Raw genomic sequence first — 17,770 nt, forward strand, 5'->3', positions numbered from 1 at the left:
TCTATCTTCCCCCTGGCTCATAACAACTCGTCGAATTTTCGTGGCCCTTGCAGATGGCCAATCCCGTGATGCCCAAGATGCCGGGTTACGTCTTTGACGATCCATCGGTATGATGCGTGGACATGTGCACATTTCTGGGCAGCGCCGGGCTCTAGTCTCAATGTCAACCAAAAGCACGGGCGCAAACGTGAACGTCCCTCCCTCCCTCGTCTCTCATTTTGACGTTTTGCTCGCTGGCCCTCGATGCGGATGCAGTTGAAGCCGTACCATGGCAAGGCGCAAACACTCCGAAATGGGCAGGTGGACTCGGTACCGCGCGGGAGCTCGGCCGTCGCGGACGAACCCGTCGATATTGAAGCCTTGGCTCAGGCAACCAAGCGTCTTACATACAACACAACAACCCGCTCCACCACAGAGCAGGCAGTCCCCTCAACCGAGCACAGCGAGCCGGCACCCCCACCTGCACACGTGGCCCTGGACAAGGTCGTTCTCACTTTTGACGGCTACTTCAAGGAGACAATCCACGAATCGGCCGACGAGCACTACCGCGTCCGCTTTGTCAAGGTCAGTGCCCCTCAGGCCAACCATGGCCCCGTTTTTTTCTGTTTATTTTTGTTTTTTGTCGTGACTTCTCCTGGATGAGCTTGGCTACAAAGCCAGACAACCAGACAACAACAACAAAAAAGATGCACCCCAACCAACATTGATGTAAACACAGCCCAAAACCCGTGCGTGTTGATGGCTCACCTCTGACGCTCCGGACTCAATCTCGACAGGTGTTTTACTTCCTCGAGGATGACACCATGGCTGTCCTTGAGCCCGCAGTCCCCAACAGTGGCCTGCCTCAGGGCAAGCTCATTCGCCGTCAGCGTTTGCCAAAGGACAGCGAGGGCAATACCTATCTCTGGTCCGACCTGGGCGTGGGCGTCAACCTGCAGGTCTACGGTCGCGTCTTTCGTCTGACCGACTGCGATCAGTTTACGCGCCGCTTCTTTGAGGAGCAGGGCGTGACCTTGAATGAAGCCGAGCCTCAGCCTGTTGACCCCTATGCACTTAAGCGCAAGGTCGTTGAGCAGCCCAGTACCCTCAGCACAACGCCCAGTGACTTTGACAAGCTCAAACAATTTGTAACCCTGGACCGCAAGGTGCTGCGCGTCTACGCCGTCTGGGACGACACAGCCTCACTCCACGGCTCCCGTCGCACTTATGTACGCTTGCATATTTTTTTTCACATTTCGGAGTTGTTTGTTCTGTCATGCTGGCCCACGCTCCGGCAGTGTCGAAAGCAGGCCTTTTTGTTCTTTTTGAGGGTTTCCCCTTTGTTCGATTATTTGTCCCCGGATTGCTCTCCCAGTGTCTGGACTCATCAACACTGCTGTCCTGTGCCATCGCAGACGATTCACTACTTTTTGGTGGACGACACCGTCGAGGTGCGCGAGCAACACGTGCCCAATGATGGGCGTGATGCGTTCCCACTGCTGCTACGCCGTCAAAAGGTGCTGCGCAACCACCGCGACCTGCCAGTCGAGTTTCCCAGCATTGTCATGGAGCCATCGGCATCGGAGAACAGCGACTACATTGGCCCCGCTGACTTGCTCATTGGACAGACCGTGCACATCATGGGTCGTGACTTCTTGGTCTACGACTGTGACGCCTTTACACAAGAGTTTTTCCGCCGCAACTTTGGCGTCGAAGACCTGACGCCCCTGGATATCAGTGAGCCGGGCAAGCCAGTGCCCAAGGCCCCCGTGCCATCCCATACGGGCTTTGGTTCCGAAGAGGACTCATTGCAGAGTGTCTTGGCACTCAACCCACGGGCACCCAAATCCAACATGAATAAACTTCTCAAATACGACAAGCAGGTTCTCCGCTTCCGAGCCCAGCTGGATACCAAGGACGTGACCGACGTGGACCGCAGCTTCATCATCACATATACCCTAGCCTCTGATCAAATTTCCATCTTCGAGCCAAAGAGTCGTACCGCCATGGGCGGCAAGTTTCTCGAGGCTCAAAAGATTCGCCGGCCCGGTGGCGCAGTGCCTCCGGTGTACTACAGCGAGGGTGATCTCTATCCGGGCGCCAAGCTACAGGTTTGTTTTCGTGCATGGGGGGTGGGGGGCTTGTTTTTTTATGAGAGCCTCCGTTACTGGTGTGCAAGGCTACGCGTGTGTATGCACGACGGGGACATGCGGCTGGAGTTGAGACCTCATCAAACATGTTTCATGCTTGTAACCACAGGTGTTTGGCCGAACCTTTTTGCTGGGCGAGTGCGACGAGTTTGTCTATACGTTTGCTCAGGAGCACCCAGAGCTGTATGGGCCCGAGGGGCGCGCGGCCTTTGGCTTGTCGGCTTAAAAAAAAAAACTCTGTCATGCTCCCTTGTGGAAGGCCCCAACGTTTGCACGCGCCTCTTATCCGGTCGCTGGCACGGGGGCTTTGTTCGATTGCGGCGCGATCTTTGCCATAGACGTCCTTTTGGTGGCCACGTCATGTTGTCTGTAGTGGTGTTTTCTCTTTTCTTTTTCTTTGTACATTTCTCGTTGTAGTCGCCATTCTGTTAACCCAGTATTTGAGCCATGGAAGAGGCTATCTGCCTCGGGGGTGCCGTTTGTTGGTTGCCTGCTCGCATAGACATTGCTGTCCAACAAGGACCTTGGTGTCATACGCGTGTGAACCTTGAGCAAATTAATCCGCATAATAGTAATAATAATAATGACCATGTTACACGTTCAACAAGTTGATCATTCGAGCTGATGTTGACTTGACTGGCCATGGGACGGGACAGTCGCACTTGGTCGTTGTGTCCGTCGGTTTCGTTGCCGTAACATGCCAGCTGCGAGGTTGTCGTCATAGTGGTGGTCACGCAAACCCATTTGACGCGAGACGTGGTACACATGCACAAGAAGGTCTGATGTTTGAGCTTTTGAAGCGAGCGGCCAAGCCGAAAATTTGAACAAAAAATCCCTCAAGCCTCCACGCGGTGTAAAGCACCGAGTTGATGTCGGGCAGCACGCACCAGGCCACACAGACTTGAAAGTTCGAGTCGACTTCGGGCTTCAGGCAAACAACAAATCGGAAAAAAAACCCCAAAAATAGAAGAAACTCGACGCTACCAAACGTGAGAAAAAAAACTGTAAAGAAAAATACACTTTACCACGCAGCAAGTAAAGTGTGACTATAACTACACTACAAGATGTAGATAGTGTGACTTAATCCATACTTTGACGTTCAAGTTGCAATCTTTTTGTTCTTGCCTGAGTTCTCTGCACCGTGCTTGGTGTCAGGAAGCCTCTCTGTCCTTCCACCACGTTATCCACATCAAGTCTGCTTTTGGCTTGATTTCAACGTTATACAGCTGCACCACTGCACACGAATCTCTGGCATCATGAACAACGATCACTCTACTCTCTGTGATTCAAATAATATCATTCTCTATGCCACTGCTTCATTTTTGCACAAGGTAACAACTTGTGGCCGACGGGACCTCAAATGGCAGCGCTCCTTGACTGCCTCCTTTTGATTCGATGTCATCGGCAGCCATGTCAGTGCCAGTGTCAGGGTTCTGGTGTTGCATTGGCCACGGTCATTCCACTCGTCGAAAGGGCGAGGTGGGGGAGGGGATTCTTGCCTTGGTCTGCTCGTGTTGTGCTTTTAAATGGAGTCCAGTTCACTGGCTCGGGTGTGTGACGTGGTGGCCGCAAGGCCTGTGAATCTGGCTCGCCAAGGGTCCAATGAGTCTGCCCGAGCTCGGCTGAACATACCCATCTGCTCCTGACAACTTGCCCGTGTCTGACTCCCAACTGTCTGTGTCCTTGTGCGTCAGTGGGTGCTTGCTGTCGACTTCCTTGGTGCTTACTGGGTTGTTGTAACTCGACGCGAATGTGTCTTGTGCTTTCTCTCTGTCTCTCTCTCTGTGTGTGTGCTTTCTCTGTCTCAGTCTCAGTCTCAGTCTCTGTCTCTGTCTCTCTGTGTGTGTGTCTCTCTCTCCCTGTCTCTCTCTGTCTCTCTCTATTTGTGTGTGTGTGTGTCTCGCTCTCGCTCGCTCTCTCTCTCTCTCGTTGTGTTTCTTCGTGGGCCGTGACAAAGTTGGCGCTCTTCTTCCAGCTTCTTGCCTTCCTGGCTGACTTTGGTCACGTCCAGTGGATCAGGCAGGCAGGGTGTTGTGTTGCGGCTGAGTTCAGCCGTGTGTCTTTGTGCTTGCGACTTGCTTTTTTTCTTTTTTTTTCTTTTTTAGGTGTTTGTATCTGTTTGCTCGTCTTCATTTTTTTAGCGTTGACCTCGTCCACCACTTGACTCAACTCGACCAACGCTCATCCTCCTGACGTGGATCCAACCTTTTTTTGGTTCCAACTGCCCTATTTGTAGATTTACTCGATTAGTCCCGTGTTTCGCGGCACACCACTTCTGTTCCCTCTCCCAGTTTGGCGCCCCGTGTACTCTTGTCCCCGTGCTTCAGTGAGCAAGCGCTTGCAGGGCTTGACTCCTCTTCGCCCTTTTTGACCACAACCAGCGCGTAGGTGGTCGGCTTCTGCTTGGCGTCAAGTGTGTTCGGTTCCAACTGTGGTCTCTCAAACGCCTCACCCTCGTTCGCCTTGTCCTTCTCTCAGAATGGCGGCTGAGAACCAGGACATTGATGAGGGATTGTATTCCCGCCAGCTTTACGTGCTGGGCCATGAAGCCATGATGAAGATGAAGAACTCGGACGTTCTCATTTCCGGTGTTGGTGGTGTCGGCATTGAAATTGGTCAGTCATCTAGTCATTGTTTTCTCTTGCCACCAAGCCTTACCATGAACATCAATTAGCAAATGCTGCAGTCAACCAACGTTTTTTTCTGCGTGTACTCATCCGCCCCCGCTTCCCCCCATTTTTTTTGCGGTCTTTGTCGTTGTACAGCCAAGAACGTTTGCCTGGCTGGCGTCAAGTCAGTGACCATTCACGATCCCAAGGTCGTTGAGATTCGGGATCTCTCTTCTCAGGTTTGTTTCCTTCTGCTCGGTGTCGCGTCTCGAATGCACACCCATTTGTTTTTGACTATTGTAGCGTGCGTGCAAAGGCCTCCGCCACTCATGTTTGGGCTTTTCATGCTCTGGCTGTTGTCAGTTTTTCCTGAAAGAGGAGGATGTGGGCAAGACCAGGGCAGCGGCATCAGCACCTCACCTGTCCGAGCTCAACAGCTACGTGCCCGTCACCGCCTACGAGGGCGAGCTCACCGATGATTTTGTCGCCAAGTTTCAAGTTGTCGTCCTCACCGAGTCGACCCTGCAGGAGCAGATCCGCGTGAACAAGGTGACCCACACCAACAACAAGGCTCTCATTGTGGCCAGCACCCGTGGTCTCTTTGGCCAGCTCTTTTGCGACTTTGGCCCCGACTTTGCCGTTGTGGACACCAACGGGGAGCAGCCCCGCTCTGCCCTCGTCGTCAGCATCACCAAGGACAAGGAAGGCGTTGTGACGGTGCATGACGACGCTCGCCACGACATGGAGGACGGTGACTTTGTCACCTTTAGTGAAATCCATGGCATGGAGGAGCTCAACGGTTGCGAGCCCCGCCCTATCAAGGTGACCGGTCCCTTCACCTTTACCATTGGTGACACGACGGGCATGACCGATTACGTGCGTGGTGGTAACGTTACTCAAGTTAAAATGCCCAAGAAAATGGCTTTCAAGTCACTTGAGGAGAGTCTGAAGGATCCTGAATACGTCATGTCCGACTTTGCCAAGTGGGACCGTCCGGGCCTCTTGCACGTCGGATTCCAGGCCATCTCAGCCTTCCGCGAGAAGCACGGCCGCTTCCCTCAGCCCGGCAACACCGCTGATGCTGATGACTTTGTGGCTCTTGCCAAGGAAGCCAACGCCAACACGGTGAACGTCGATCTTGATGACAAGGTCCTCCGCGCCATGGCCTCACAGGCTTCGGGTGCCGTGGCCCCGGTTGACGCTGTCATTGGTGGCATTGCCGCCCAGGAGGTGATGAAGGCCTGCTCTGGCAAGTTCCACCCCCTGCAGCAATACTTTTACTATGATGCCCTCGAGGCCCTCCCGGAGCAGCCTGCCGCTGAAGACCTGCAGCCGGTATGTTTGGTCGAGGTGTTGCTTATGCCCTGTGGGTTTCTGAGCCATCACCGCCATGGCGAGATGTTTATGTCATCGTTGCCGTCTTCTGTATCTCACGGGCTTCGCTTCTACTTCGGGCATGTGTGTACAGATGAACTCGCGCTACGACGGCTTGATTGCAGTTTTTGGCCAAAAGTTTGTCGAACGCCTCAACCAGCAAAAGTACTTTATGGTGGGCGCTGGTGCCATCGGCTGTGAATTGTTGAAGAACTTTAGCATGCTCGGTCTCGGCGCCTCCCCGCAGGGCAAGCTGACCGTTACGGACATGGACACGATCGAGAAGAGCAACCTGAATCGCCAGTTCCTTTTCCGCTCCTGGCACGTGGGCAAGCTCAAGTCAGAGTGTGCCACCGAGACGGCTCGCGTCATGAACCCCAACATGAACATTGAGTTTATGGCCGATCGTGTCGGTGCTGACACCGAACACATTTTCCACGATGACTTTTTCGCCGGCCTGGATGGCGTGGCCAATGCCCTCGACAATGTTGAGGCGCGCCAGTACATGGACCGCCGTTGCGTTTTCTACAAAAAGCCGCTGCTCGAGTCAGGTACTTTGGGCACCAAGGGCAACACGCAAGTCGTCTTGCCAGGTCTCACCGAGTCCTACAGCTCGTCGCAGGACCCTCCGGAGAAGTCCATTCCCATTTGCACTCTCAAGAACTTTCCCAACAAGATTGACCACACCCTGCAGTGGGCGCGTGATCTATTTGAGGGCCTCTATGCCCAGACGCCCGGCGATGTCAACAACTATTTGAGCCAGGCCGACTTTTTGGACAAGGTGTCCAAGCTGCCCGGCTCTACTCCCGTGGATACTCTTGAGGGCATCAAGGATTCCCTCGTGGACAACCGTCCTCGCTCCTTCCAAGACTGCGTCGATTGGGCCCGTCTCAAGTTTGAGGACCTGTACGTCAATAAGATCAAGCAGCTGCTCTTCAACTTTCCTCCCGACAAGACGACCGAGTCGGGGGCACCCTTTTGGTCTGGCCCGAAGCGCTGCCCGACGCCCTTGAAGTTTGATGTTGCCGATCCCAACCATCTGGGCTTTGTTTGGGCCGCTGCTAATCTTCGCGCCGCCATTTTCAACCTCAATGGCGAGCGCGACGTGTCCGTGGTCGCCCAGCTGATTCAAAACGTCAAGGTGCCCGAGTTTGTGCCCCGATCCGGTATCAAGATTGAGACGGACGAGAAGAAGGCTGAGGAGGAAGCCCAGCGCGTCGCTGCCGGTAAGTCGTTGAATGCTCGGGCAGGCACTGGCGTGCGTTCCCTTCCGCGTCAGCACCCTCCCTTGGGCACTTGCTTCTCATGTCCATGGCTTGTAAACTGTTGTGGTTGTTTGACTTAGACACTGACGAGGTGCAGGTTCTGGCCAAGCAGCTGCCCCCTCGGGGCGAGTTGGCTGGCTTTAGTCTTTCGCCTCAGGACTTTGAGAAGGACGATGACAGCAACTTTCACATGGACTTTATCACGGCCGCGTCCAACTGCCGTGCGCTCAACTACTCGATCGAGCCCGCTGACAAGCACAAGAGCAAGCTCATCGCTGGCAAGATCATTCCTGCCATTGCCACCACCACGGCGCTGGTGGCAGGCTTGGTCTGCGTTGAGCTCTGCAAGCTCGTGGCAGGTCTCAAGGACATTGAGAGCTACAAGAATGGCTTTGTCAACCTTGCCCTGCCCTTTACCAGCTTCTCCGAGCCCATTGCTTGCCCCAAGAACAAGTACAATGACACGGAGTGGACTTTGTGGGATCGCTTCGAGGTGAATAGCCCCTTGACGGTCCAGGGTCTGATTGACTACTTTGAGAAGGAACACCAGCTCGAGGTCAACATGGTCTCGTGCGGCGTGAGCCTGCTCTATGCGGCCTTTGGCATGTCCAAGGACAAGCAAAAGGCCCGTCTCGGTGCCAAGATTGAGGACGTCGTGCAGGAGGTGACAAAGGAGCCCATCCGCAAGGGCCAAAAGTACCTGGTCCTGGAAGTCTGCTGCGACGACACTGAGGGCGAGGATGTGGAGGTCCCCTTTGTCCTGTATCGTCTCTAAATCATGCAGCGCGCGGCGCGCACTGCCAGTATGCTTGTGGCAGTATTTCTTGCCATTTTGCAGCTTTGTCTTTTTTTTTTCTTTTCCCATGTTCCTCTGCTTCTTCTGCCACACATGGTTTCGGGTTGAGGTCGTTGGTCGTTGCGTCTCCTTCTCTCTGTGAGTTGTACTACCGTTAGGTTTCGTGCCGCCAACCTCCCGCCTTCTTTTCCCTGTACCAAAACCAAATTTATGGCATTTTCTTGAGTCTGATCGGGCTTGCTTCAGAATAAATACGATTGATTCGTCAGCGCAAGCGTGCGCGCTCAGAGCATCATGTCCGCCAAGGGTAGGGGTCTGCCCATCCATGTGAAGTTACGCAGTGAGTAGCCAAAGCGGTTGACTCGCCCCTCAAAGCGCTCAATCACCGCTCGACAAACTGGCGAGTCCAAGTCTACTAGACTGTTGAACCTTGATTGCCAGCTGAAGGGATCTCCAACATGAATATGCACGTCGCGTCGGTCACCGCCGTGGTATTCATGCAGGCGCCGGCGGTTCGCGCCCAGCCCTTGCCATTGTGTTTGAGGTGCTTGGGGTGCCAGCTGCTGTTGGATGGCCAAGGTGGCATTGCCCGCGTCAACCCATGTGTACCGCAGCGAGGATTCAAGGCCCAGCAGGACGAGGATGCGGTCTGTTGCGGCCTGAATGTATGACCTCGACCCACCCAAAAATCGCTCAAATTGCACCCCGAGGACTCGGGTGAGGAACGGGTGATCCGCGGCTAGGATTTCGTGCACCCGAAGCCAATGAGCCACCAACTGTTGGCCACAATCGCGCGGCAACAGGCCCCGATGTTTAGCCCAGGCGTGCTGTGTGGCTCCGAAAGGATGGCGCATGATGAAAACAAAATATGTCGGCTGCGGTGCAAAGGCTGCCTGAAGAAATCGTGTCATCACCGTGTGCAGTGGGCTCTTCTCGGCCAAATAAGGGCGGGAGGTGTCCCAATAAGGGGCCCAGGCTTGGTAGAGGCGCAGACCCACCGCGGGGTCATAGAGCGCGCTCTCCGGGGTTAGATGTGCGGACGGGGAAAACGCATAGCCCTCCATGCCACCAATCTCCTGATTTGAGGGATAAACATCCTGTAGAAACTGGCCTTCGTTCTCTGGCACTGGTGCGTCTGCGGTTCCGCAACGAGAAAAGCATGCGTTGAGATGGGCTGAACGGTCGTGGCACAAGCATGCTAGGCGCGGTGGCAAGGGGGATGGTCGTACCCAAAAGGCAACTAATATTATGATGCTGGCACAGAATGAGGTCCAACAGCGTGGTACCACTACATGACGAGCAGGTGCGGGGCGTCAGGCGCGAAGCGGGGTGAAAGGCGTCGCTCAAAGGCAGTCGCACCTGTGGAACTGGCCAATGACAAAGATGTACTGATGCTTGGCTAGGGCATCGCTAGCATTGGCAGAGGCACGCCCTGTACCCGCCGCCCCGCACACGATGCCCACGAGGAGCAAGAGTCCTGTCACCATGACCAGAAAGCGTCTTTGAAAAAAAAAAAAATGCGAGCAAGCAAGCAAGCAAGAATTGTGTGTGTATGTGTGTGTGTGTGAAAGAAATTGTGTGTTTGAGTTGTGAGCTTGGGGGAGGAGAGTGACTGAGCGAGATGTGTGTTTGTTGTGAGCTTGAGAGAGGAGAGCGAGTTAGCGAGATATGTGTGTGTGTGGGTGTGTGGGTGGGTTTGTGTGCGCGCGATGATCTTCAAAGAGGAAGGTGGCATTTACGAGGACATGCGGATGCATCAATTTTTTCAACTTCTTTATGCATGTATAACAGGAAATACGATTTCACAGTGGCCTGAACACGGATCAGAGAGATTGCGCCAAGAGGCAAAGCGCAGAGAAGACCTCTTGGAAGAAACAGGTCGGGTCGGAATGCCAGCCAACACTGACTAGTACTGATAAGCGTCGCCATCGAATGCGGGCTTGAATGCGCTCGAGCAGCGTTTGCACTGGGAATCAAGAGAGGCACGGCATCGGAGAGCATCAGGCTGAGGCAGCGGTCAGACCAGCGACAGGTGCTCATCTCACGTACTGTCAGGCTCTGTGCAAGAGTAAATAAAAGGGTTGCGACTGGCCTTGAGCAACACACCCAACATCTATTGTACCGGCCAGCCGTGAAAGACGCCATCTCGCATGAACGTTGTGTGAATGTGGGTGCACTGTGTTTGATGTTTGCGAATGGCCAAACAAGGCCGAGAACACACAACAACAAACGGGCAAGCCGTCGCACCTTTCGCGCAAGCGCGTTGGGAAAGGAGCGGGCAATCATACGCTGGATCACAGTGATCCCTTCCTACGCAACAGGAGACTCATCAGCAAGACGAGCGCTAGGGTGCGAGCACCATCAGACCACGGGCGCGGACAGTTTACGCAAAAAGTACCAAATTGGTGGCGTCCACGTCTGCGCCGTACTTGTTGATTAATAGTTGTGCCAGGGCCCACCGAAAGTTGTTGCACGCGCAGAACAAGGGCGTCTCTCCATGCTGTCGGACAAACGAAGCCATACCAGGAATTGAGGGGTCTCGCATGAAGGCTTGAGGAGCCAAACGCTTATATTGGGTGCCGCGCGCTGGTGTCGTTGAAGAAACACTTTCCAACCTTGTCTTGGGCATTGACGTTGGGGTGGTGATGCTGCAACAAATGCAACACCAGCTGGACCTGGTTGCGGCGACATGCAGCATGCAATGGCGTATATCCGTCCTGTGCCAGCAGAAGCACGCCATGCACATCAAAAGAAAAACAAAACAAAAAAACAACAATGGTGCCTAACGAGATGGACTAAGGAAAAAGTAACCTGTGCATGACCTACATTATCTTGTGCATCAACGTTGGCGTGGTGGTCCTGAATCAGCACGTTGACGACATTGAGGTGGCTATTGCGTGCGGCGCGATGCAGCGGCGTGTGTCCATACTGCCACCAAAACGATCATCATGAACAAGCTACGTAAAAGGCCGGCGGGAAGCGAGTATGCACAGCTCTGAAATGGAAGCAAGCAGTTCAAAAGGCCTACGTTATTCTGGGTGTCCACACAGGCTTGGTGCTCTGCTAGCAGCAATCGAACCACTTGGGTATGGCCCCCTGAACAGGCTTCATGCAAAGGGGTACCGCCATCCTAATCAACACCCAAGATCAGCTTTTGAAGCGACGATGTTGCACGCCCCTTTGAATTTGCTAGTCAGCTCGGAGGCTCTCTGCCAAGTCATAACTCGCAATTTGTGTTTTTTTCTCAGGGTCACGTACGTTGTTGCGTGCTTCCACATTGGCGTTGAAGCTTTTTAACAAAAGTCGGGCCACCTCGGTGTGTCCATTCAGGCAAACAATGTGCAGTGGTGTTGATCCGTTCTTTATAAAAGAGGGCATAGCATGAGCACTCAGCAGTTGTGAAGAGGCATGAGGAATACCCTCTCACACAGGTGGAAAAATACAAACCAAAACACACGGCGAGCGCGAGACTGGGTGGGACACTGACCATGTCGGGGACTTCGGGGTCCGCATGGCATTCGATCAGCAGAGCATGCACCAGATCAACATGTCCACGACGGCAGGCTCGGTGCAAAGGCATGCAGCCATCCTAGTCGTGTTTGTCGGGTGCAATGGCCAAGTGAATTTTGACACGTTGTGCGTGTCGGGTCTGCGCTGCAGGTATCTCGGGTTGAATCGAATGAGCAAACCTGAGCACAGGCCGCCGCAGCTTGCCGACGCTTCGAAGAGCTGGACCACTGCAGCAGCAGCTGCAGGGCCTCGTCTTGCTCGGGCAACTCGCATGCCACGTGTAACCGCTCTCCGTCCGACATGGTGTTGGCACGCGATCAACATCAAAAATGCTTGCAGTCAACCGAGCTATTTCGTCAATCACCAGCCACCCATGACCCAGCCACAACCGTGCGAATGTGCGACGCACTCCTCGTTCACTGATTCTCTCTCTCTCCCTCACCACCACCACATTCAGCGACAAACCCAACGTCCCAGCCCAACCTCGGCGACCGTTCCAAATTCGGCTCGCCGACCAAGTTGAGCGATTTGTTTTCATGCGGCTCCGACGTTCGCTGTAGTTGTTGTTGAATATATGGTAGTAATCGTAGAAACATTAATGTAGTGAGGGATACTTGATGTAGTTTCTCAACGACTATGTGTAGAAGATTGTCAACGACGGCTCCGTGTTGGAAGTAAATGCAGTAAAAATGGCAGTAAATGTAGTTATAATAATTCATATAAGTGAAGTTGTGGCAGAAAATATATGACATAATGTTGTTGTTGGAAACTTGTTTGAAGCCTTGGCGCGTCTCCTGATAGCTCATATCTACAGCGCGACGCCTCTGTAGCGCAATGGCGTCGGTGTTTGCAATGTGTTGAGACACTGATGGATGTCACTTGTATGCACAGCGATCCTTGATCACTTTTCTACTTGAAGGGTGATGGAGGAGTCTTTACTTTGCAGAGCGCAGTGTCCAGGGTCAAACACTCTTTCTTTACAGCAAGCTTTTCAGCAGGACAGACATGACGCTTCACTAAAGTCCTGGCATGTGCCAAGATTGTCCAGCATGATCTCGGCGATTGTGGCGTTGAGGGACGGATTGCTGCACACGGACACGGTATCACCCACTTCGACGAGCGAGCCAAGTCCCTCGATGCTTTCCAACGCAGCATTATTCTGTTGATACCCACAAGATTAAATGACGACTGTCAATGAAGCCCCGGCTTATCACGCGTAGCTTACCGATATGTGAAGAGCACCACCAATCTTGGTGAGGCGACTCAGACCGTCGACATTTTGTAAACCGTTATTCACCTATCCAGCGCCACCCGGAATCAAAATAAATTGGGTAACCACAAAGTAAGCTCCCTGGCATTGCAGGGTCTCTGACGGCAGGGCTAGTGACTGGACGCACGAGTTGGAACGTACGCGAATATTCAAAGTATCGTTGACTGAGCTGAGTTGATCCAGGCCATCAAGGTCACCCAGTTTCGGGTTGAGCTAGAAAGCCGTCCAGTGTGTGCGTCAGCAAAGTTGCACTGAAAAAACCTCCTGACATCCCCTTCCAACATTGTCCTTTTTCTCAAAAGTCATAGCGAGGGACATGGCACATGACAGAATGGAATTTACATGTTAGTCGCGCAAGTTTCGACTCACAAAAATGTTAACTGCGCGACCGATCGACTTGAGACCAAAAAAGCCGTCGACATTCCTCAGCTCGTTGTTATTCTACAAGGCCCCCTGTCCCGATGAAGAGGCACTACGACACGGGTTCCAGAGCGGTTTAAAGTGTGCGGTGTCAACTCACCGTGATGGTCAAATCTTGGCCGATGGTTTCCAGACTGTTCAAGCCATCAACTCCGGTCAAGGCGCTGTTGTACTGCATAGATTCAAGTGTCAAATCGACAAGTGAAAAGAACCGCTTAGTACAAAATATGGGGGCAATACACCAATGCGGGATCTTGGGTCGATCATGTCGCCTCACTTCAAAGCTTAATCTTGCGCCGACTGCAGCGAGACGGTTCAAGCCACTGATGGCGGTCAAGTTATTGCCCTGGCATTTACAAAAGCACCAAGTAGCCCTGAGGCACGACGCCGCAAGCTGCAATGACATCGCAAAAGCGCATACCTCAATTACCACGCTGCCTCCAACCCAAGTGAGCTCATCGAGCCCATCGATGGTCTGCAAGGCGTTGTTATTCTTGCGGGAGGATGACAAGAACATGCCGCCAAGCCCAGCATCAACGATCAGGAATGAGGGTGCCGCGAGTGTCACCGTTCTGTGACTTTGATCACTTGTGACCATCATGTTGTCTGAAGGACTCGTGTGGACGAGAGCTCGACGACTCTGGGTTTACATGATAGCATCAATACCACAGGTTAGACTCACGGATATCTCTACATTGCCACTGACGCGGGCCACTGTTTGCAAAACTTGAAGCTGGGAGGCAAGCGAGCCGGTGCACCCGATAAAGATGATGCTGCCGTTGACGTGCGTGACATTATTGGGTACGCCGTTCAGGTCGCAGTGTACCGGGCCATCAAACACCACTGGCGTCGGCGTGGGCGGCAGGGGGGCCGCGGTGGTTGAGGCGTCGACGCCGCAAATGACGCGCAGCTCTTCAATCTCTTTCAACACGTCCACGCCATTCAATAGAATTCGTTTGACACTGGACGGCGAGTTGTGAATGTGCAAGTTGCCGTTCTCATCCGTCTCAATGACGGGATCAGCTCCACCCAGTGACCACCCGCTTGCCGCCACCACAACCGCCACGGCAAAGCCCAAACGCCGACCGAGCACCCCCGCCATTGCCACTGCGATCGTGTGGACCGCACCTGTCGACAAAAAAACAAAAAACAAAACAAAAAAAGGCAGAAAACACAAAGGAATCAACACAGAGTCCGAAGCATCAATTGTCAACAAAACCAGAACGACGCAGCGTCAAGTACATCGGATGAAAGTCTTACATGTAGTACAACAGTCCATCGCCTTAAAATGGATTCGGATGTACATCCGATGTACATGTACATGAACTGTACAGACACCGAATATTTGTTACCTTTGGACATTTGTTACCAAAAATAAATTTTTTCCCCGTTCCTTTTCCCTCTGTTGGAGGCTGGAGCTGTCTGGCAAGGAAGATAAACAGCAGCGCCCTGGTGGCCACTCGATCAATCTTCATAAATCAAAAAGTGGGGTACATTTTTTACCCCATTAACTATGGTTGAGCCAGTTTTCGAATGCTCATCTCCTTGGATTCCGCTGATATGTGGCTGCCATTTCGGGTCATCCCACCTCGGCTGGCAGACAGCCGCCATGCGGCATCGCCGGGGTAAACAGGCATGTACAGGGGTTGCAACGGCCGGGCATGATGAAAGCCGGGTTTGTCAAGGATATCGGTGCGCCTTGGAGCTGAAAACTGCTTCACTGTGTGACTCTTTGGTGTTGGAACGTTGACATTTCCCCGCATACAGCTGACAGTGGTATTTGTGTCTATAGGCCGAGCGTCGAGCCAAGGCAGATCGTGTATCCCAACTCCTACGTCAGCTCACGGCGGGTTCGATGACGTCCTTTGAAGTTCAACAGTATTTAGAGGTTGATGGCCTTCGTCAATTGGCGCGTCAACAACTTGGCAGCCTGGTCAACCCTCTTACGAGCGCCAGTGCCCGGAGGGGGCGCCCCAATCGATCCGACGGGCTTCTGAAGCTGTACGGTATCACCAGAGCCGATCCTGTGGCTGCGCAACGGCGGAGACAGCGAGGCATCCAACCTCATGACGGCAGGCGGATTCTTCTGGCGCATGAGCGTGTAGCTTTGACAAACTGGTAGAGACCTGCAGTGAGAAGCGTGCGTGTGAGAGCCGTGGCATGATCGTGGAGGTTGTGTGCGAGCTTCTTGAGATTCGTCGCAGTGCCCGAGAGGATGCACTCAATATGAATAGCGAATTGCTTGATCGGATTCCCAAACTCAGCTCTGCTGAGCTTGCTCTTCTTGCTCGTCATCAAGAGGCTGAAAGCTCGGACAACCCCATGAGCCAGGCGCGTTTGAGCGATGACTGGTTTCGAGGATTGGAGTCCGACTCGGACCTACATCTTACCACCGCGGTGACTCAGAATCCAGCAAGAGTAACAGCTGCAACAGCCGAGGCTTGTACACGGCATTTTTCGAGTCTTGACGAGCTCTTGGCAGACCTTGACTTCGTTCATCGCTCAGGGCGTCATGCTGGCATGATCAAAACCAACTGTAAGTTGACTTTCCTAGATAGCACGAGCGCTGCTGCCTGTCTACATCTGCGTGTGCTGCAAACGTACTTTTGTATCCTCCTGATGCATGTCTGTTCTTATTGATGCCGGCCCCTAGGTCTTGGCCGAAGCTTATCCGTGGATGAGATGCCTGGTCTCCGCGCCGGATTCACAAGGAATGTCAAGGTGTATTCCTCAGCCGACCGAACTGTAGATCAAGGGTGTCTTCCCGGACGAACCTACAATGTGACGATCACGCTGGTTCTCAGCATTGCAATGGATGGGACCGTGTTGCCGCCAATGGTGATTCATGCAAATCGTGGTCTTGGAGGAGACGAGGTTGGGCCGGCACACCTCCCCGAATCAATCACGGGCAACCCAGACTATTCGCATTTTTTTTGCTGTTCAACGAAAAGTGGTTGGATCAATCGCCACCTCTTCGTCGCCTTTTGTCGGCGAATCAGATCTTTTCTCGGGCATACCGAGCCCATTATTCTGCTTTCGGATGGACACAGCACTCGCATGTCGCTTGCAGTCACCAACTACCTTCGCTCGATCAACATTTTTTTTATTTTTGATCCCCCCGAATACGAGCCATTGCCTATCCCCGAATGATCAATGGCATCAACATATCAATCGGACACGTATTTCTTATACACTGCGCCATTCACGGCAGCTAGTTGGAGAGGCAGCCACCCTCGACGAGGAATTGTGTGCTCTTTATTTTGCCATCCACTTTCAAAGCAGTCAAGTCAAACGGGCACAGGCTGCCTTCCGCCATGCAGGCATTACGCGCTTGGAGCGAGCTGTGAGACACATGAAAAACCAACCCTCACACGTTGAACTCGAGGGTACAGCAGTGACGCCTCCCCAAAGCCCGGCAAGCACGCCATCTGGTTCAAGCACTCCGAGGTCTAACACAACGCCGCAACCACTGGTACGGGTTTGGGAGTTTTGATGAAGGCCGGGCGCACTTCGATCGTCTGGCTGCGAGTTTTCGCGCCTTGAAGAGCGTCATCAAGATATGATTCGCTCAACGCCGCGTCAGCGCCGCCTACTCGATCGCATCACGCCTCAAGAGCGGGCACGACGGCAACGTGCCCCCCTTTTTTGGGCCAATGCCATCGGGGCCAAGCGCCGCAGATCTCGAAGGGCGTGAGCGGCGCCGTGTTCATCTTCATGCGTCGAGGGAACGACGAGCAGTAGGAGTGGCAAATGAAGCTGATCTACGTGCTGCTTTAAACGTACAACGCATCACGATTGCCAACCTGAAAAGCTTCTGTCGATCGCATTGCCTCGGCACGACTGGCAGCCGTGCCGAGCTCATCGCACGCACAAGGACACAACTCGATCTCCCACAGCCCCCAACCACTCCCTCATCGCCAGGCAGGCCAGCTGGGGAGGTATTCGAGCCTTTGGCAACCCTTTTGGCGCAGATTGAGTCCCGAGAGGACGCCGAGCTTACTCCCATGCCCGCGTCTTCGCCGCGTGATGACCGAAATTCACTTCCCTCAGATTCAACCCCGCCCACTCTTACAGCAGCATCAGCAGCACCTTCTCTTGACCGAACCGTTGGAGAGGAGCCTCAAGAACCTATTGCGCGTGTCGGAGGTCACTTTGCAGACTCCGATCTCCAGTTTTGGCTCCGAGACTATACCTCTCAAACTCAGGACGCAACAAGCCCTGAATCAAACGCGCCAGCCGCGCCTCTGGCCTGCTCAAATACAGACCAGAACGAGATCGATTTGCTCATCAGGGCTTGCGACGAGAGTACCAAAAAGTACAATGCGTATATCGACTCACTGATCGCACTAGAGCCCCATACTTCCACGTCTTAAAAATATCACGAATTAAACCTTGTT

At 53.4% G+C, this 17,770-nt stretch overlaps 3 protein-coding genes across 3 annotated transcripts; 2 read left to right on the forward strand and 1 right to left on the reverse strand.

Moving 5' to 3' along the window:
• Positions 1-53: 53 nt before the first annotated feature.
• On the forward strand, positions 54-2,699 carry MONBRDRAFT_33364 (uncharacterized protein; the record flags this gene model as incomplete). Its single annotated transcript, XM_001747668.1, has 5 exons — positions 54-107; positions 256-564; positions 777-1,208; positions 1,395-2,090; positions 2,239-2,699. The coding sequence occupies 5 exons, from the start codon at positions 54-56 to the stop codon at positions 2,353-2,355; spliced, it is 1,608 nt and encodes a 535-aa protein (XP_001747720.1). The 3' UTR covers positions 2,356-2,699.
• A 1,909-nt stretch (positions 2,700-4,608) lies between these two features.
• On the forward strand, positions 4,609-8,398 carry MONBRDRAFT_33365 (uncharacterized protein; the record flags this gene model as incomplete). The annotated part of the gene is made up of 5 exons (XM_001747669.1): positions 4,609-4,744; positions 4,895-4,977; positions 5,102-6,073; positions 6,207-7,338; positions 7,458-8,398. The coding sequence occupies 5 exons, from the start codon at positions 4,609-4,611 to the stop codon at positions 8,150-8,152; spliced, it is 3,018 nt and encodes a 1,005-aa protein (XP_001747721.1). The 3' UTR covers positions 8,153-8,398.
• A 4,276-nt stretch (positions 8,399-12,674) lies between these two features.
• MONBRDRAFT_27342 (uncharacterized protein) lies at positions 12,675-14,475 on the reverse strand (the record flags this gene model as incomplete). The annotated part of the gene is made up of 6 exons (XM_001747752.1): positions 12,675-12,842; positions 12,909-12,980; positions 13,095-13,166; positions 13,474-13,545; positions 13,795-13,866; positions 14,056-14,475. 6 exons carry the CDS (start codon positions 14,473-14,475, stop codon positions 12,675-12,677), a joined length of 876 nt encoding a protein of 291 aa, XP_001747804.1.
• Positions 14,476-17,770: the final 3,295 nt, after the last annotated feature.

Source organism: Monosiga brevicollis, genomic scaffold, assembly GCF_000002865.3.
Source record: "Monosiga brevicollis MX1 MONBRscaffold_18 genomic scaffold, whole genome shotgun sequence".
In the NCBI taxonomy this organism is placed as follows: Eukaryota; class Choanoflagellata; order Craspedida; family Salpingoecidae; genus Monosiga; species Monosiga brevicollis.